Source organism: Macaca nemestrina, chromosome 10 (genome assembly GCF_043159975.1).
Source record: "Macaca nemestrina isolate mMacNem1 chromosome 10, mMacNem.hap1, whole genome shotgun sequence".
NCBI lineage: Eukaryota > Metazoa > Chordata > Mammalia > Primates > Cercopithecidae > Macaca > Macaca nemestrina.
This window is the reverse complement of record NC_092134.1, coordinates 29530662-29551532: the sequence shown is the minus strand read 5'-3', so window position 1 is coordinate 29551532 and position 20871 is coordinate 29530662. Positions and strand designations below refer to the sequence as shown.

Below are 20871 nucleotides of genomic sequence, written 5' to 3'. Positions count from 1 at the left end.
TAACTGCCTAAAGAGGTTAATGGCATTAGCCTCTCATATGTATCAAAAAGCAGTAGGTCCACCAAAACATGCTGACAGGATTCTGGGGTTTCTTTTTTCAGGTGCTGGTCCCACAAAGACGTCTAACTGGCTCCTTACCAAACCTGCTCATGCGGCTGGAACAGATGCCTGACTATTCCATCTTCCGGGGCTACATCATTGCAAGTACCACATTCTCTGCCTGACTGCCATGCTTAGGTTACCCAAGAACAGGAATCCCTTACGTGCTCTTGTCTCTTTCCATCGCAGCAATATAATCTGGCGAATGCAATTGAGGCTGCCGATGCCTACACAGTGTTTGCTCCGAACAACGATGCCATCGCGAATTACGTCAGGGAGAAGAAAGTCCTGTCTCTAGTAGGTGTCAAGAACTGTAACTAGGAAAATTATTTTGTGAAAATTCAAACACTCAATGTTTGCAATTCATTAGTTGTGTGCCATTTCACTCCTTCATCCTTGTCCATAGCCATATACTTGATGTAGACTCATGCAGAGACTCTGTCTCATACACAAACATCCCCCAGGTCAGAGCTGCTGGATGCTACACTCATGCCCCTGGAATTGCACACTTGAGCCTGTATACACAAGGATGCAGATGTGGTGCATTGAGGGTGTGGTGTTGCCGTGTGTATGTAAATATGAACAAAGGCCGCCCAAGCCCACAGGTGCTTGGCCTGTTTAGGAACTATCTATAGAATCGTCACTCTGGTTCTAGCCCGAGTGATAAAAGCACATGGAGAAACCACATGGTTTATCCAGAGCAGTGGTGGGAGACAAGACTGGGCTGAGGGGCGGCTTCTCAGGGCTTTCAGTACCACCCCCATCTTATTAACATCATCAGCCCCTAAATATAAACATGGAAGTGAAAACTGTGTGCTTGCTATGCAAATCCAGCTTCAAACATGTCCTCTCATGTGTGGTGGGGGTGGAGTGGCCCTGGGCCCTTCCTGTATAAAAATTCTGGAGTCACTACTGAATATCAGATAAATTATTATCAGCTTATGGAAGTCTTAAATACCTAGAGAGGTCATTTGGACTTAGTCCTGTAAGAAACAGGATCCACACAAGAGTTTTAAGTCGGATCGTGGCATGATTGAAGCTTTTGAATTAATTCACAAAATCCTTTGACAAACTTTGACTGTTTACCCCTAGATGTTAGGAATCAGGGAAGATAGAGAAGGGGAGGAGAGGAGGAAGAAAGAGATAATCCACCCTTCTAGGTCCCTGCTGCTGATGTTTTAGCCACTGGGACCAGGGAAGGGCCAGGGATGGGGGGAGGAGAGGGTGATCATGAGGATTCTTTCAGCTTCTTGGGACACCTGCATGCTTGTACCTGTGAGCTCAAGTGCGTAATTCCAGGAGTATACATGAAACACACAGCAGCTCTGCTACGGGGGAGGATTGTATATGGGAGAGTCTCTGCATGAGGCTGTATTAAGTATGTGGATATGGATGAGAAGGTTTTGATGGAAAAGTGAAATGACACATGATTGATGGACTGAAAACAGTGTTTGAATTTTCAGAAAATAGGGATTTTTTCTTATTTAATAAGGAAATAAGGAAGGCTGCTGTTCTTCCTCACCACCTCCTAAATTCTCCCTATCCTTTCATCATGGCCAGTCCCACCTCCTCAGGGAAGCTGGCCCTGGCCACCCGAGGTGTAGCTGCTCTCTCCTGCCTCTGAATTCATGCCATGTGTAGCCCCTTTCAGCATTTATTGTATATCCCCAATAGGATGAACTGTCGCCTCAAGGAAGCAAGTCTTAGCTCTTCAACTAGATTATAAACCCTGAAGGCAGGGAGAGTGTCCTGAACTCCTGTAACAGGCACGTTGAACTCCTGGGATGGAATTGGAAATCATCTACCTTGTCTTTTCCCTGCCCTCTAGCCCAACCCATTTCTTTCAACCTATTCAGTGAGAAATATTCTTTTTCTGCCCCAGAATGAAACTTCAGACAGTCCCATAGCCTCTCTGCCTTCCCAAAAAGTCCTATAATCACTTTGGTGACAAACGTACGTTAAGTCACAAACTCAGTCTCAGCTAAGTAAAGATAAAGAATCCAATTCCTTACAATAATTAACAGTTTTAATTGGATTTAAAATTAGTTCTTTTCCCTCCCTGCTCCACAGCAGAGCTTTGTGCAGAAAAGGTCTTGGTTCTTGAATCAGTCAGGGTCCACAGGAGATGGAAAACATACCAATTACATAAACGGAATTTGATAGAATGAATTGTTTCTTGGATATAAAGTTGTATAAATATAATTGAAAGGTTAAAGCGAGAGAGAAATATCACAGTGGTAACAATCACAGGATTCACTTATGACCCCTAAAGCTAGGAGAACAATGGGAGGAGGTTGGAATTACTGAAATGTATAAACCTAGAGACCTCTGAGAAGGGGTCACTACTGAGCTGGTGCTGGTGTCTTTGATCTTGGATGAGTGGGGAGGGTCTCTGTGGGTTCGAGACCCAGACCTCCAGGAGCAGGCATTGCCTGATTGGTGTCTTATGAGTGGAGAGGGCAGGATTAAGCTGGCTCTGCGAGTGACAGGAAACTGCCAACCAGATTCAGGTGCCACTGCAGGGAAGAGAAGTGAGGCTGGGTGATGCCAATAGGAACAGAGAGAGAACAGGAAGGAGTGAGTCCCTCTTTCCCCCTCCAGTCCTCCGACTGTCTAGAGCTTCTCATTGGCAGACCTTAATAGGGAGCCCCTTGCAAAGGAGAAATGTGGGGGACAGCCTCAGCCCCAGCCTCATCAAGCAGAGTGTAGGAGGTGGATTTGGAGCTGACAGGCAATCACTTAGGAACCTTCTCTCCTTCCCCACAGAATGCTTCTCTTCCCTTTCTGATCTCATTAAAGTCCATTTTGGTTTCACTAGGTTTGAAGTAGAGGGGTAAGAAAGGTGTTGGTGGTTGGGAAGAGACATCAAGAGAGTAAGAAGGTTAAGAGGGATGGAAGAGGAAAGGAAGAACCCTAAAACCACAGAGCCTACCCCTAGCTGTGCCCCTGGGGAGCCTGCCCATCCGGGCTGCCATCGGCGCTCTCAGACACTCCCCACATCTGAACCACAGCAAACACCCACATTCTTGTCCCAAGCCAACTATGCAAGTGCAAATCTGTCCCACGCAGCAACAACTCTCCTCACTCCACCAAGGGGCAGCTCACCAGCAGTCCCTGCCTGGGTCAGACCCCATCCAACGGGCCACTCTGTTTCCAGGAGACACAATTCAAGGTCCTTAAAGCATCCTAGTGAAGCTCCTCTCATGCCCCAGAGGTGAAAGGCAGGCTGGGGTGTGGGGACTCTGTCTTCTCAGCAGTTCTGCCCAGAGAATTATCACCTTTAAAATCTACCCCCAGCTCTCATATCTTCAGTCTGGGTTTTGGAATCCTCTAATGAGTTCTTGACTGTCCTATCTGGAAAATTTGCAAGTTCTCTGAAGCCATCTGTTTCACAACTCACTTTCATATTGAATCTTGACGGTGTCTTGATGCCTCTGTCAAAACTTCCACTTGGACATGGGAGAAGTTGGGTAACTATCAAGCTGATCTCTTGACTGACTTTCAATTCTGTGTGTGATCCAGAAAGAGGACGTCCTCCGGTATCACGTGGTCCTGGAGGAGAAACTCCTGAAGAATGACCTGCACAATGGCATGCATCGCAAGACCATGCTGGGTTTCTCCTATTTCCTTGGCTTCTTTCGCCACAACAACCAGGTGCGATCCTTTTTTGTAAAACCCCAGCAATGCCATCAAGAATTACATCAGGGAGAGTATGAGGAATGAATGTCTTGGCTCCTGTCATCCTTCATCACTTCTGTATTAGTCTGTTTTCACACTGCTGATAAAGACATAGCCAAGACTGGAAAGAAAAAGAGGTTTAACAGACTCACAGTTCCACGTGGCTGGGGAGGCCTCACAATCATAATGGAAGGCAAGGAGGCACAAGTCACGTTTTTCATGGATGGCAGCAGGCAAAAAGACAGCTTGTACAGGAAACTCCCCCTTATGAAACCATCAGATCTTATTCACTATCACAAGAACAGCATGAGAAAGACCTGCCCCCATGATTAAATTATCTCCCACCAGGTCCCTCCCACAACATGTAGGAATTCAAGATGAGATTTGGGTGTGGACACAGTCAAACCATATCAACTTCCATATTGGAATCATCTCACCGGTGCTTCCTAAGCCTTACCAACACAAGACAGTTGTCTGTGTTTCACTATAAAGTAAAGCCTAAACCAGGCTGTCAAGCTCCCACTCTCCTGCCCAGTTGCCAGCCTTCAGATGATCAGTGTAGCCTTACAAATTGTGGCATTGAATCTCTGCAGTCATAGGCGTCCTTCAGCGCTGGTACAACAAACCCAACAGATGGTCCCTAAGCAGTGTCTAGGATGGAAGGGAACCTGGGAGATCAACCTAACTCCCAGGAAGTGGTGTGGGCTCCAGGGCATAAGGAGCCCTGTGACATACATAGGAGCCAGCAGCCAAGTGTATTAACATTATTATCATTGTATAACCACAGAGATAGATTGCAGTCCTAGGACTAACCGACCACCACACTGGTATTCCAGTGTTGAGCTCACATGATACCTAAATATTTAAACATGTTTACAATTCATAGAAAAGAATTCATGAGGCTAAATATTTAATATATTTCAATTATAAAATTCTCATATACTTCAAAGATCAAGTAAAAAGATCAGTTTGAAAATTCAGTAAGAAACTCATAATTCTAATGTAAATTCTCACAAGAAAAAAACGAGACACTAAACAGTATATTGAAATGAAGGTTTAATCACAGGACTTTTTAAGCAATAATATTTGAACCTTTCTAAAAAGTATAATTTTAAAAACAATTTCTTCAGTGATGTCATTACTGAATAACAAGTAAATTTTCAGGTAAAATGGTTTTTATCTACTTAGGGGGAAAAAGTCTTTCAGTTCTTCATTGATTAAAGAATAATCTAACTTCAAATATTTTTCTCAGACTTCTACAGATAAGTCTACCTATTGTGCAGTAACTTGGAAGAGGCCCTTTTAAATATACTTTTTATTTTTCCAGGATTGATAATTATGGTATTGATAGAGAACTTTCATTTTTGCTTCTGTATGTATTTGTCACCTTTTATTTCATCATGTAGAGATTAATGTCCAATGAAGGTAACTGAATCAATTTTAGAGCTGCAGTGTTCATTTTCCATGTGTGCAGAAATTCTTTTATCTAGAGAAAGAATTATTCATACAATAGAGGCTTTTATTGATAGTAATTTACTTTCTCTTATGACAGTGGAAGTGTAAAGAAATGCTTTCTAAATGAGTAGACACCGTCAAGTCGAAATTTTAATATGAGCCATAATTCTCTGGATATACCTCAAAATGGAAATAATTTGGACCTTTTTAAATGCCAAATCAACAGTGTTACAATATCAAATGTTCTTCTATTTTTGGTATTTAAAAATAGCTCAACATCTTTGAATTCTGGAAATTTATTACAGTCGCCATTTGAGATGAAGTCAGGTTTCCTCTTAATTTTCCCAGTGTACACAGACCTTGGAACACCTCTGTGGAGTTCAGCCAGGCTTATCCCAACAGCCACATGGAAGCTCATTTGACTGCAAGTAAATCGTAAGGGACTTTAACATTCAGTGGAAGTTCGAATTAAGCACTTAGGGTCATTTTAGTATTGCTGCAACATGGATTTCTGGGATCATAATATATGAATTTATGAATTATAAACCATTATTGGATCCTAACTTGAGTTTTCCCACTCCCAGCTTCAGCCCTGCTACACACACACACACCACTTCAATTTTTCAAAGAATGATTTGCTTCCAGTTATATATGTGTTATATTAATGAATGAATCCATGGCTTCATTTGTTTTTCATTGATTACTCATTAGAGTGTTCTTCCCTAAAAAAAAAAAAAAAAAAGAAATCAGAACAAATTACAACTCAAAGTTGAATTTGATTTAGATACAGACTTCTAATGCCTTGGATGCTTATGGACACACTAAACAAGGACAGATGTAAACATACCCTTTTAAAAAATTATTTTTATTCTTGTATAACCATCATTAGCCTTTCTGAGGGTTGTTTGCACATTAACCATGAAGTGGAAACGTACTGAAAGGAACAGTTGCATTCTTCGATTCTTGGTTATGGAAGGCGCTACCACCTCCTGAACCACTGGTCTACAGCACAACTGAGCATGTCTGTAGAGCCGCCTTGCCAGTGGGCACTAACATCATGATTGTGGGTGGCATGTTTCAAACACACATAAGCCAATTAATTTGCATGATGGAAGATACCTTAGAAATTATGTAGAACAACTTCTTCCTTTTACAAAAGAGAAAATTAAAGTTCAGATAAGGAAAGCAATTGGCCTAAGGTCACACAGCTAGACGGCACCAGGGCTGTTATTCAGACCTCCCCTCCTAGGTCAGAGCTCTTTCCAATACAGGTGGACTATTATAATATCTCCAGGTGAACATTGTACTATCTCCTAGGCTATTGTCCTGTTGCTAACCTCCAGTTCCTATCTTCCCCATATCTCTTCAAATGTCGTAAAAAGTGACATTTAACCCTGTTGTTCACAGCTCTATGTAAATGAGGCTCCAATAAACTACACCAATGTAGCCACTGATAAGGGAGTGATCCATGGCTTGGGAAAAGTTCTGGAAATTCAGAAGAACAGATGTGATAATAATGACACTACTATCATACGAGTAAGTTCTATGGGCCAGGGCCGATGATGAAACTAAAGAATATTGGCTTGTTTTTTATAATTTTTGGAGCATATGGCTTTTCTATTGAGGTGTATCAGTTCAGTCCATAAACCACTGAGTGAGCACCTTTGATGTGCCAAGGAGCATACCAGGCTGTGATTCTACAAAGATACATAATATATGACCCCTGCCCTCAGTGGGCCTGTGCAAGAGGTTGTACCTTGTGTGCCTGGGAAAGGCTGCCAGGTGTGTGGGGGGATGGTAGGGGGATGGTGTGCTGTGTTGGGCAGGATTCTGGACTATAGCTTTTTTCAAAGGGAATTTGTGCCATATCTAGCACAGGCACGGGATAGGAACCATGGTGCACCTATGGCAGTTATGGGCCAAGCCTGCTGTACCAGAAGAGAAAATAAAATGAATGATTTCAGTGTATTATGGAATTATGATAATGGAGGCTTTTCACGCCAATTCATGGGGCTATGTAGGACTTTTCAACAATAATTATAACCACTGACATTGATTGGACACTTGTTATATGCCAGGCACTGCTCTAAACATTTTACATGCATTAACCTGTCTAATCCTCACAACACCCTACCAAGTCGGTACTATTACTATCCCCATTTTACAGATGGGAAAAATGAGCCAGAGGGGTTAATACATGCAGGTTCATACACTAGCAAGTGGCAGAGAAGGGCTTTAGGTGTAGGCAGCCTGGCTCAGAGGTGGAACTCTGAACAACCACCTTATCCTCTCTGGTAGGTGTAAGGTTCAGAACTAGACACGCTGACCACGTCCTGTTTTAGGAACAGGTTGAGCTTGAGGGTTTCTGTCATTGTGAACTTTTACTCTTTGTTTTGTAATAGCATGCATTATCTCTGTGGGGCATCTCCACGCTGAAGCCCTCATCTGAGCCATGTGCTCCAAAGCGGGGCACTGGGTACAGTACCTTTTAGTTTCTGAATCTGGCCTGATTCACTTAATAGTTGGTTTTTAATAAAAGTTATTGTTAAAAGAATTTGGACTTAGATAATGTCACACTTTAAAGAGTTAGCAGAGTCAGAAGAGTATTGTGGAGAAAAGGGATGCAAATGTGCAAGACCCAAAGGAATTGAAGTGTTTGTCTCCAAGAACCTTAAAAAGGCTGACCAGATAACCTTCCTTGATTTTTAATTCAAAAACCTTCCATTCCAAGTTGTGGACGTGCAGCTTCATTTTGCACTAAAGTTAATTACATTGATTGCTTTTGTGTTTTACCAAGGGAAGATGTAGGACATGCTCCTCAGAGCTGATCTGCCCATTCGGAACTAGACCTCTAGTAAGTATTTTGTCTGTTTTGATAAAATAGTTTCCAGATCCGAGGAGTCCCAGTTAGAAAATGAACCTCAAGATTATGTGATTTTGCACTTCCCTCATTCCTTCACTTAATTTGAATTACATTTTACCTCATTATATTATATGCATCTTTGTAAAATCCTACATCTATTTTTTTGGACCAAGGCAAAATTTAATAAACATAAATGGGTTCATATGAATCAACAGACAGGACAGAAAGACATTTTTTATGTTCTATGTCTTTCATATCCCAGTAGCCCCTTGAGGACAGCAGCAAGAAATCTTATCAGAGAAGAGAGATTCCATATCCAAAACCATATCCAGCCTGGATATATTCCACCTGCCTGATTTCCTTTTATAGTCGAAGTTGCAACTAACTTCCTCAAAGAAACAGATGGCAGATATAGGGGAAGTAGACAATCCAAGTTTCTTGTTGCTATTTATTGTAAAAGATACTTCTGATTACATTACAAAGAATACTCATGTACCTTCAACAGCATAATAGTTTTTACAAAATATACAATAAATTTTTAATAAATTTATGATGAATTTTAATCTATAACAACCATACAGATGTTCTCATTTGAGGTTTAATTTAATCTTGTATGTTATAATCTTTGTACACAGCCGTAATCCTTTCCTGGGCCAAAGCAGAATATAAATCAATAGAAACCAAAGTTCAGTTTAATCAATGTACAGTGCTGGAAGGACATTTTTACCTGGTTTACTCTACAATTCTTGCAAACTTGAGTTGGTGTGCTAAAGAAATGTTCTTTTCGTGGAGTACTACTTTAAAGTATAATTACTGGATTTTGCCACCTGGCATTCCAGCAACCACCATTGTGTTTTTGTGTTTCCTTGCTCAAGAAGCAGTACCAACAAGCCACCACCTTCCCTTTCCATGACCCTATAGTCAGAGAGACAGCAATGCATCACCCAACCACTTGCTTTCAGAGATTGGAAAACTTTTTCCTAACTTAGGAGCTGACGTAGTCACTAATATTTCACAGAGTAATGAGAAGAGGAGATGCATCTATACCTCCTATTTCATGGGAAGACGAACCCTGTTTATTGGGTGCCAGCTAAAATGTGTGAGAACTGTCATTGTGAGTACAATAATTGAATCATCCTAACTACTGCAGCACCATTGGGAAAATCTATCGTATGGTATCCTTTTCAAAATCCCTGTGCATGTACACTTTGTCATCTCTTCTTGTTACCTGCATTATCATTGTCATTCAATGTAGTAGTGATAGCAGTAAAGCTCAGAACAGCCCTGTAATCCAGAAAATGGGTAAAAGCTGCCATATTCAGTTGCATGATGAAAAAAACAGAGTCCGAGAGGCTAATGGGACCACCTTCTTCTCACAACAGGGTAGCTCTGTGAGCATGCTTGTAAGCAAAAGAGACAGAGAAAGTGTCCACTCACAAAGTGAAGATAAGGTGCACATGGTCATTTAGAAAAGAGGACCCCAAGGCTAAGTACCTCTAGGGGTGCCTTTGGAATCTGCAGGAAAAGTCATGATAACTTCCTGTCCTGCTCCTTTCCCAGAGAACTAGACATAACCTCTGCCTAGCTGGGCAGAGGTGGGGTGATCTGGCCCTTAGGCTGCAGAGCATAGGGGTGGGGGAGATTTTGTGTTTTAATGCACTCAAGAATAAAGGCAAGGAAAACCCAAACAGACATCCTACAGGGCTTCCCTGAACTGCAAAAGATTGGTTTGTAAAATGCCAAAAGCCTCACCTGCAGAGGCCTCCTCACCTTGAGTAGGTAGTAGATGAAATAACATCGATGTGAAGAGGCCCAGGTCTGGGTTGGAGAAGGCCCCTCGTCCTCCCACTCTCCAGCATCACAGGCATTATTCTTTAGTTTCTTCTGCTGCCCCTCCTCCTCTCTCATTTTTCTTCATCCTCTTCTCTGACATGCCTTTTTCCTTTCCCTCTTTCCTACCTCCTCGGTGGAGCCTTTGTCCTGTTCCTAGCACCCCTAGAAATTGCCAAGCCTCACTCAGTCCCCAGAGGGTCCTGCCCCCATCCCTCACCCATTCCATGTGAGGTCAAAGAAACAGGTGCACGTTAAGTCCCCCACGGCAGGATTTCTACACTGAGGCTGGACAAAACCAGAGGATAGAAGTGTATCGTCAGGCTTTGTCCTTCTGTTTCAGACGAGAGAATGCTGTGCTGGCTTCTTTGGTCCCCAGTGCCTGCCTTGCCCAGGGAATGCCCAGAATGTCTGCTTTGGTAACGGCATCTGTTTGGATGGAGTGAACGGCACAGGTGTGTGTGAGTGTGAGGAGGGCTTCAGTGGCACAGCCTGCGAGACCTGCACCGAGGGCAAGTACGGCACCCACTGTGACCAAGGTGAGCACCGTCCCCTCCACACAGGCTCCTGGGCTGCTGAAACCAACCAGGAATGTGTGGGGAAAGAGTGATCCCACACATGCTCTCTAACTGGCCTGTCTCCCCAGGTGGGCTGGAATCCTACCTGCTACTATCACTGTGAATTATAAGAGCATCTGTATTGTCATTTGCATTTGCAGTGTTCCCAAACATTTTCAGTCACTAACGTGGACCTGCCAACTCACTTCCAATTTACTCATTGACATTCCAGCCCAAATGCGTTTTTATATTTGCCTATGCACACTAATCATCACAGCTAGACTTTCCGTTGTGGACATTGCTTGATCGTTTGAAAAACAGATTTGCACATGTTATTCATTTAATCCACACAGGAACCTTAGGTACTTGAGTATTGCTATGCCCATTTTACAGATGAGGGTATTAAGGCAAAGAGGTTGAATGACGTCCCCCAAGGCTACACCTGATGAGATGCAGAACTGAGAATTGAATGTACACCTTTCTTGACTCCAAAGGTTGCTTTTAGATCATACTGTTCTTTACCTGAGGATCACTCTATTGTTTCACCAGCAGCAAGACACATGCCTTAAGTAGTTTTTGCAAAAACGGCTATCTGTTTGAGCCAAGTCATCTGTATTCTCACATCCAGATTTCCTTGTATCCAGGAACACACAGCTGTGAGAGGGTTGACTCAGGAGGATGGGTTTCCTAACAAAGCATTATTCTACCTGGTATTAAAAACCATACATTTAAATTGGCTATCACTGTTTTCTCCTCAGCTGGTCTAAGCCAGAGACAATTAATGTACAATTGAATCATTATAATTGGGCCTTATAATATTTACTTTGAATTACAGTGTTGATTTTTTCTTATGTTATTTGGAGTAATTATCTGCTTGCATTTGTGCATGAGTTCCTCAAATGGGATTTGTAGATGACCCTCATGGGGTTCAGCAAACTGCCAAAGCTGAATACATTTTTCTGGGGAAGGCATCTGTAGCTTTCATCCAGTTCTCAAAGAGACTCATCTGTGTAATTGAGGAAAAGAGTGCCACACCAGGCTTATACAAACCCAGTGTCAAATGGGCTTCCTCCTGAAGTCCATTCTTAGGGGGCAAACATGGTTCCATCCAAAGGAGCCCTGCATAACCCTGGATCCTCTGGTAACCTTGACTGAGTACACTCTCACACTGCTTGGGTCACAGATCTTCAGTGCTACACCGTCTCAAAACTGCGGTCTGAGCCACTTCGTTAAAGCTAGAGCTAATTCACCTGTTAACTTGCTAGATTCTGTCTCCTGCACCCCTGCCCTTCTTGTGAATCAAGACCCCCATTAAAGACTGATTCCTAGAAGTAGGTTGAAGAATTAAGTGCAATAAAGCAAACCTAGTAAATGACAAAATGAGTTATTGAACAGGGGTTAGAATCTGATGATTTACAGGTGTTTTTCCACTTAGCATGTTCTTGTGTCCATGGGAGATGCAACCAAGGACCCTTGGGAGATGGCTCCTGTGACTGTGATGTTGGCTGGCGAGGAGTGCATTGTGAGAATGGTAAGAGTGAGCCCTTCAGTCTTTATAATCTGCTCTAAGCTTTGCTCAGCAGCTACATTTTTCTTTCTAAAAGAGAAATGACACCTTTATTACTTCTTCTGGCAATAACCATAATTCTTTCTTGCAGCAAAAAAATTATAAAATAAAAGCAGAAAAAAGAAAATAAAATCCCTCATACCCCCAAGGCAGGAAAGCACTATTACTGATATTTTATATTAGGCTCCCAACCTTTTTCTAGGTATATAAACATGTATGTAGGGAATCACACTCTACATACTGTCTATTAACCAACTTTTCCACTTCATGATATATATGGATATCTTTCCCTGTGATTAAAATAGAAAAATAATAATTTGCAATCTCCACAAAATGTTCCAGTATGACCATGCTACACTTTTTTGAACCAGTTTTCTGCTCTCTCAAACATTGCTACAATAACCATATTCATTTAGTCAAATTCCTAGAGATGAGATTTCTGAGTTAGGGGTTGGCAGTCTGGGGAAAGGTCTTGCTACTTACTGCCAGGTTGTCCTCCAGAGGAAATAGCAATCTATTCTCCTACCAACAGTGTCTGAGAGGCCCATTTCCTCCAACCCCACCACATCGCATTGATGGTTCTTGATGTGCTTCAGGTGAAGGCTATTAAAGAAGGGAATTTCATGCAGAAAGAAGCACCTGGAATACCACAAAGACGTGGGAAACTCAACACATTTAGGGAATCAAAGGATTGCAGAATGAGAGGACTATAAGGGCAAAGAGGAGGGTTGATGAGAAAAGGCTGGAGCAGTGGGCAGGAGCCAGGCCGTGAAAGGCTAAGGAGGTTGGACTTCTCACTGAAGTCAACAGGAAGCCATTAAAGAGTTTTCAACAAGAAAGCAATATGATCGTGTTTTGCACTTAAGAAAAATCATTCTGACTTTGGATTGAAGAGAATGCCCCTGGAAGCAGGTATCAGAGACTCCCCCTCTTCTGGGATGGGAGCTGGGGAGGAGATCGCAAGTGCTTGCCAGCCTAGGGGGAACTCCATGGATGTGGCATTGACAGAGGGGGCGCCTTTGCCCAAAGCTCCAGGCAATGCAAAAATCAAGGGAATGCAGTTGCCTTTTAACGGTGAGCAATAAGGGGTCAGGGAGGAAGGTTCATTGAAAAGCTGACTTGGGAAGTCTGATCCCAAGCCAAAGAAATATCCCAGAGCAGGTGTCAAATGTCAGGGTACAGAGCCAGGCTTCTGAGAGCCTGGGAGAGGGAAGCAGGAAGCAATGGGGTCACATAAACAATAGGACATTTTAGGCGAATCCCCAGAATAAATACAATAGGCTCTCTCCTCTTCTTGCTTTCTCTACTCTGAAGAAAGACCTCACCACTCATGCACCTGGTCACACAATCTAGGAACCTCCCTCCTCAGCTTCTCTACCTCCCTCCTCAGCTTCTCTACCTCCCTGTCCCTCACTAACATACCTAACATATTCCATGTCTCCACATCTCTCAATCCATCTCTTCCTCCTGCTCCCCTCTCACCAGTAGCCTTGTGGTCTCTTTGTTTCTGTCCTATCTTCCTCCACTCCGTACTCCACATTACTGTCAGATAGAACTTTCCAAAACAGATCATCATTTTCACCCCAACTCCTCCCCAGGACTTGACAACTTGCTGTGGTTCTTCATTGCCTTCAAAAGAAAGTCCTAACTCCTTAGCAGGATGGACCACACAGGCTATTCACCAATGAACACTCACCCAGTTTTCCAGGCTTATCTCCTATCCCTGTCTCCAGTGCACACTGTACACAGGAAGTTTCCAGTCTAGAAAGGGAAATAAATGTTTAGTAAAAGACAGGAAAAACTGTGGTATGGAGTACAAAACAAAGAGCCTGTAGACTACAGCAAGGAAAACAACGCCTTTGTGTGCAGACTCCTCACTCCTAAGACCACAGCAGATATCACTAATCAATCATGGCGCTCCCTCCCTCTGTGACCAGCCAGGGGCATCCAACCCTTCTCAAAGTAGCACACCATGAAGGTACTACCAACTAATTGATGTCGGCTCAAATGTTTAGAGCAGGTTCCAGAGAGGAGAACATAAAACGTGATTGAAATTCCAACAGGTAGAGAATAGAGAGAAAGGGATTGTTTAGGCTCAAGGAATAAGACACAGGCACAAAATTGCCCCTATTCCAGCCCATTTGAGTCTGAATTCCCGCTGACACCACTTTTGCAGCCCTCTGTTTCAGGACCTCCTGTATGACTTGGCCAGGACTGGTAAGATTTCTATCCCAAAAGCTCTTAACATAAGCATCCTATCCAAGAATATTCTTCCCTCATCTCTAATGATTTATTTCTGAACCTTGTCCAGTCAAGAAATAGGTAGGCATCCAAGAGCAATAACCTATGCTGTGTCCAGGAAATTTACATATTCAACAGATAATATTGTATACCTGCTGTGTGCAAAACCTTGTGATTTTCTGCACATGCAAGAAAAAATTTTATATAGTTTTGCTTGTTTACAGCACTCCATAATAAAATGATGAAAAATGAGAATAAAATTAGGAATAAACTAGAAAGAATAGCATAGGAAATACGAATAAAAGAAAATCAAAACCCAGAAGAGAGATACACATCAACACCCAGACCATAAGAGCACATGGTCACATTCCAGGGAGAATTCTGTGTTTTATTCACCCTTGCATTCTCACTGCCTAGCACAGGGCCTGGCAAACAAGACACCATCAATGTATTTGACCTTCAGATTTGGCTTTGAGCTTCGTGGCAGCCAGTATAAAAAAGGATTGGCATGGTCTCATAGTTTTGTATCGCTCACATGATACATATCACTTACTTCCAAAGAAGTAGCTTTTCCGAGCACAAAATACTAAAAATCCTCAGATGAGATTTAGTAAGAGGGCTGAGACAGCAACTGTTCTCTTTTTCAGTGACCACAGAAGACAACTGCAATGGGATGTGCCATACCAGTGCCAAGTAGGTAGCCCCGGGCCGCCTCTGGGGACAATGCAAAGGGGATTTTTTTTCCCAGTATGGTCTACCCTAGTCTCTATCCTCGGGATTTGTTTCCTGACACCATTTCTGAGGGCTTAGGATAAATTTAAGTATGAAACTAAAAATATCTCTGATGAGGCCACTATCAAATAGCCAGATCCAGGCTTTCCAACAAGCTGCCATCTGACTTACCTCGCACATTGACGAAAGTGCCCACTGCTACCCCAGTCCAAGCCACCAGGACTCTTTCTTGGAGGATGAGGCAACCCACTGGGCCTCAGTTTCCATAAACCTTGTTCCTGACCCACAGCAAGGCATAGCTTCATAATCCTAACTTCCAGAGAGGCTTAATGAGTTAAGTACCTAGTAGTGGATTTAGACATGAATTCAAAGTCAGCCTCTGCCATTTGCGCTACTGCATGACCTTGAGTCCAATGTTGAATCCCTCCAAAGCCTCCGAGTCTTCATTTGTAAGTGGGAATAATACCGACTTGCTAGGGCTATTGGATAGTGAGTAGATGACACAAAATAATACATGAAACATGGCTCCTAGCACATCAGTGGGCTCTCTAAAGCTTGGCAGCTACCCATCTTATTCCTGAACTGATGCCTGTATCTATGCATGCTATAGTTTGCCTGATAAATGAGTACAGTTTTGGCTGCCTGTGGTGGGGTCATGCCAGAATTAGACTTCTCCCAAGCCTTAGGACCTCTGAGTGTCTCATGGGGGCAGGCACCAGGATACTGGGGGTGAAGGGCATTGTGAGTCACGTGGTGGGAGGTGGAGTCTTTTTCTGCAAACCCCATTTGCCCTTCCTTGTTGCAGCTGCCTTCCCAACTCAGATGGTACAGCTTCATGCAAGTGTGCAGCAGGATTCCAAGGAAACGGGACCATCTGCACAGGCAAGCAAAGGAAGGAATTTGCTGGGGGCTGGCAAGGCTTGCATGGGCTATTGAAAGATTCTTGTTCCTGCAGTCTGAATGGGCCTCAGCTGCTAGTGCCAACCACTGATGGTGAATCGCATATAATAGGGCAGTTGATTGTGCCTGGGGACAGGAAACCAAATGGTCACAGCCTTGACCACAATTGGGATCACCTGGGAAGCTTTAAAAACCAGTGATTTGTGTTGAGAACCCACATAAAGAAATGATCAATGTTTCAGATGATGGATATGCTAATTACCCTGATCTATATGTTATATGCATCACGGTATTACTATATACCCCAGAAATGTGTCCATTAAAAAATAACTCACTGATTTGATTGGCCTAGGGTATGGCTGGGGCATCGAGGGTCTGGAGTAGACTAAAAAGAATTTGAGCCCTGGTTCTTCCTCCAACTACCCAAGTGGCCTTGGATAGGTCATTTGTAAAGTAAACTTAAAACTACCTCCCTTGCGGAGTGGTTTTGAGGTTAAGTGAGCTCTCTGTGTTCAATGGAAGAATAATGCAGCTGTTGAAAACTCAGCTCAACTTAGACTCCCCAGGTTTGAACCTAAGTACTTATCACTTACGTTACCTTGGGAAAGTTTATTGACTGCTCTTTGCATTATTATTTTTATCTGCAAGTTGGGGATAATAAGACCTCAGTCACTGAGTTGGACAGTAACCTGAATTAATACCTGTGAAGTGCTTAGAACAGACCCAGCACGTAGCACTCAATAAATGTAAGCTAATATTCTTATGGTCCCTGGTGCTGGAAAAAAAAAAATGGAAAATCTTAAGGTCATTTTTCTCTTGAGCACTGTGTCCTGGCAGGCTTTGGTCCATATTGTGACAGCGCTGGACAATGATCATGCCAATCCACTTTCTAGACCATCTTACCCTGGGATTCTCCCAGAGGGCCAAGTAGCCCCACCTTGGTCCCCAGGTGTGTCCTGCAGTACGATGCGTACAGAATGCTAGTAAAAACAGCTAGAAAGGGCAAATCACGAATGTTTTTCTTGCTGTTTTTGGGAATTGGCCATATTTAATCCAGTGCCTGCTCAAGTAGTTTTGCAGTACCTTCCATTTCTCAATGACTTAAGGAAAAATACATCAATGGCTTTTCCTCTTCCCCCTCCCCTTCCCCTTCTGCTCTATGTCATTTTCTATAGCAATCAATGCCTGTGAAATCAGCAATGGAGGTTGCTCTGCCAAGGCTGACTGTAAGAGAACCACCCCAGGAAGGCGAGTGTGCACGTGCAAAGCAGGCTACACGGGTGATGGCATTGTGTGCCTGGGTAGGTGCCCTTCCCTCTTCCACCAGCGAAACAGTGTAAGAGTCAGAGCCCTATTGAATGATTACAACATGTGTGCCCTGATTGTTGGGACACAAAACTGAGGTCATCATTCTGTTTGCCAGGGCAGGAAAGTATAAGGGCATGGAAAAGTGACCACAGGGTATGAAGGCATGTAATGTCCAAAAATTACTTTGGAAGGGTAAAAGGAGATACATTTTCCAATTAAACATCATGGCGATGACAGCACATTTAAACTTTTATTAGTTCCTTTTTATACAAGTAGCACATGCTCACTGTAGAAAAAGAAAGCACACATGCCGGAGAAAATACACTGAAGATAGTGCTCTTAGTATTGTCATTACCCCATTTTGCTATGCCTACATGTATTTGTTTAACAAAAATGGTATCTCAAGATATACAGCATTTACCATGCTTCGCAATATATCAGAGTAACTCTCCCTGAAAGCAAGTATACCTCTAACTTTAAATATCCACACACTGTTCTACTATAAAGGTATACCGTGATAAGTTATCTAAATTTAACAGTTTAATTGGAAAAAAATTGACATGGAAGAGTTACAAGAATAGCACAAAAAGGACCCACTTGTTCTTTACCCACATTCACTTATTAACATTTAGCCCTGGCTGGGTGCGGTGACTCACGCCTGTAATCCCAGCACTTTGGGAGGCCAAGGTAGACGGATCATAAGGTCAGGAGTTCAAGACAATCCTGGCCAACATGGTGAAATCACGTCTCTACTGAATATACAAAATTAGCCAGGTGTGGTGGCAACTGGGAGGCTGAGGCAGGAGAATCGCTTGTACCCAGGAGGCAGAAGTTGCAGTGAGCCGAGATTGTGCCACTGCACTCCAGCCTGGGTGACAGAGTGAGACTCCATTTCCAAAAAAAAAAAAAAACCATTTAGCCCTGTTTATCATTTTCTCTCTTTGTATATATACATTTTTAAGCCATTTGAGAGTAATCTGTGTATATTGTATTCCCTTTCTTCCTAAATACTTGAGTGTATATTTCCTAAGAATAAGGATAGCCTCTTAGGTAACCATAGCACAGTTATCAACTTCAGTAAATTTTTTATTGATGTAATACTTTTGTCTAATTACCATTCATATTCTAATTTTGTCAGTTGTTTCAATAATGTCCTTTTTGACATTTTTTCCTCCAGTGCGGGATCAAGTCTAGGGCTGGATATTGTATTTCATTGTCATGTCTTTTGAGTCCCCTTTAATCTGGGAGAGTTCCTCGGCTTTGCTTTGTGTCTTATGACATAAACACATGGGAATAATAACCTCCACCTCCCCAACTTTTTTTTAGTAGCATGTCCTTTATTTGGGGTTTGCCTGGCATTTTTCATTCTTAGATTCAAGTTATACATTCAAGGGCCCCAAATGTCACACAAGTGATATTGCATCTGTCTCAGGAAGCCTTGAGCTCTCCTGCCCTTTGTGTGTGATGTTAATTTTGACCACTCGGTGAAGGTGCTGTGATATCTCCATTGTACAGCTATTTTTTTCTCCTTTGCTACTAATAAGCAGTCAGAGGAGAGACACTTTAACACCAAGCAGATATGTTGTTCCCCATCAAAATATGCTCCTAAGTTTAGCATCTTTTGATGAGTCTTCCCTGAACCAATGTATATTGTGATGGTTGCAAATGATTGTTTTTAATTCCTAAGTCTCTTCATTCATAGCACTCTTAGATTAGACTCCAAGATTCTGTGGTTTCAAGTACTTTGCTACAAATGCTCAGATTTATTCCATGGACTGATTTAAGCCAGTAGACAATACCTCTGCTGGAACTGGCCTATCCCAGAATATTCAATCTTAAGAAACCGTATCCAGTACCCTCCTAGTTCTGTTATTTCTGTCTCAGAATTTCCAGAAAACTGAATCATGCTTTGACACCCACTCCCCTCAGTCAGCCATCTTAGCTCATCCCTCACGCTGGCTTCGCTTGGAAACCAGACTTGATTTCCAGGCCAGATGTTGGTTTTTTGTTTTAAAGAAATCAACCCATGTTTGGAGAACCATGGTGGCTGTGACAAGAACGCAGAGTGCACACAGACAGGACCCAACCGGGTGAGTGCCACCTCTCGCAGGCCCTTACGTTTCATAGAAGGAAACTCCTAGGCCTTTAGACACAGGCCTGAGAGGAAAAGGCTGAGAATGGACCTCTGATGAGCTGCAGCCGAAAATGAATACTTTAGGGGAAATTCTGAAAGAATCAAGAGGCCCTTCTTTGGAAATGAGGTGAAATGGGGGAAAACCAAGGGTACCAGGACAAGGGGCTTCCCTAGTGTGGGGAGAAGTAGGTATCTGCAAATACCATGTGATTCCAGAAGCATCTAGACAACCCCCCAAAATACTCCCCTTTCTTTCAGCATACTGATGCCCAGAATCCCACACTTTATCTTTGGCGTAAGGCTCTGAAGCACACGTGCCACAGCGAAGATAATACTGTGGGCACTCTAACAGTCACATGGCCCTGAGTACAGGGAGCTTGCAGCATCTGTCTGAAGGGGAGGTGGGGAAAATGAGAGTGCCCGCATCAGAGAATGGGGGTCACAGGGTGGAAAGACACAGGCAGGGAAGCTGGAGGCCTGGAGACCCAAGTTCTGCCTTCCTTAGTCTCTGCCACATGGTGAACAAGCAAAATGGCCAGGCAGGAAATCACATATATCCAAAACTGGATGACAAAGTGAAGTCACCAGTGAATGTTCTATTGACCTCATTGAGCCATCTGGAGACCTCAGTGCCAGGTCTCTCAACAGGCGGATCAAGTAAGTACCTAAAGTACCCAAAAATAAGAAAAAACTGTCTTGAACTGTGTGAGCACACATGTGCGTGCAAGTGGACACATTTAGTCATGGAGAAAATCAGAGCTGTCAATGCTGAGCTTTCTTAGACATCTTTTGAGGATTGGTAGTTTCTATTTCAAACTGCATATGAGATAGGAGACAATCTATAAACTTTTTGGTGCTTGGGACCTCTAAGGGTGCCCATCCAGTCCTAGGAGGCAGTAAAGGAGGATGTGGAATTGAACTCTGAGAACAAGACCTTGGCTGAGGAGGGACAGCTGGTGATGTCTTGGAAAAGGTTTGAGCTGATATTGGGGCCCATTGTGAAGAAAGAGGAAGAGGAACAAGGAAGAGGAACAGGAAAAACCTGCCCATGTAGCCCTGGCTGGCACCCCTGATGAGTTAAAGTGCTCAGAAACAGACATCTTCCCAGGGCCTGCCCTTGTGTGAATTAGAAAAGCTGCCCCTTGGGAGAGCACAGTGGGAGCAGGTGTCCCTTCCTTTGGGGACATCGGTGAATAGAGTGTGGGCTGGGCTTCAGCCCAGTGAACACAGAACATGAGGCCCTGTCCTCAGCTTCTTCAGACAGTGTCCCCTCCCTCAACTTGAAGCTTCCACCCAACTTCCTGGGCCAACCAATGGGTTTGGTAGATTGTCTCCACGTGCACACCTCAGTGGGCTGTAAAGGCTTCTCCTTAGCGTCTCCTAGCACTGGTACCTTTCAGCTCAGCATGGGCGCAGATGAGCAAGATAAGAGTATGAATGAGAGTGGGATATAGTTTGGCTTCCTTTCAACTGACCTTCACCAATCAAAGAAAAGAAGTGAATACCT

At 43.2% G+C, this 20871-nt stretch overlaps 1 protein-coding gene across 5 annotated transcripts in view; it reads left to right on the top strand.

Moving 5' to 3' along the window:
- LOC105497739 (stabilin 2) overlaps positions 1–20871 on the top strand; it is a 168200-nt gene that overhangs the window by 97384 nt on the left and 49945 nt on the right. For all 5 annotated transcript variants that reach the window (XR_011608912.1, XR_011608911.1, XR_011608910.1 and 2 more), the window contains exons 32-43: positions 102–200; positions 289–396; positions 3622–3753; positions 6640–6768; positions 8030–8086; positions 9114–9209; positions 10269–10464; positions 11918–12013; positions 14938–14983; positions 15828–15904; positions 17098–17223; positions 19247–19320. Coding sequence is in view for 2 of the 5 variants with exons in the window: in XM_071071220.1 (XP_070927321.1) it covers positions 102–200; positions 289–396; positions 3622–3753; positions 6640–6768; positions 8030–8086; positions 9114–9209; positions 10269–10464; positions 11918–12013; positions 14938–14983; positions 15828–15904; positions 17098–17223; positions 19247–19320 (1236 nt within the window). In the remaining 3 variants the exon portion in view is untranslated. The remainder of the gene's footprint in view (positions 1–101; positions 201–288; positions 397–3621; positions 3754–6639; positions 6769–8029; positions 8087–9113; positions 9210–10268; positions 10465–11917; positions 12014–14937; positions 14984–15827; positions 15905–17097; positions 17224–19246; positions 19321–20871) is intronic.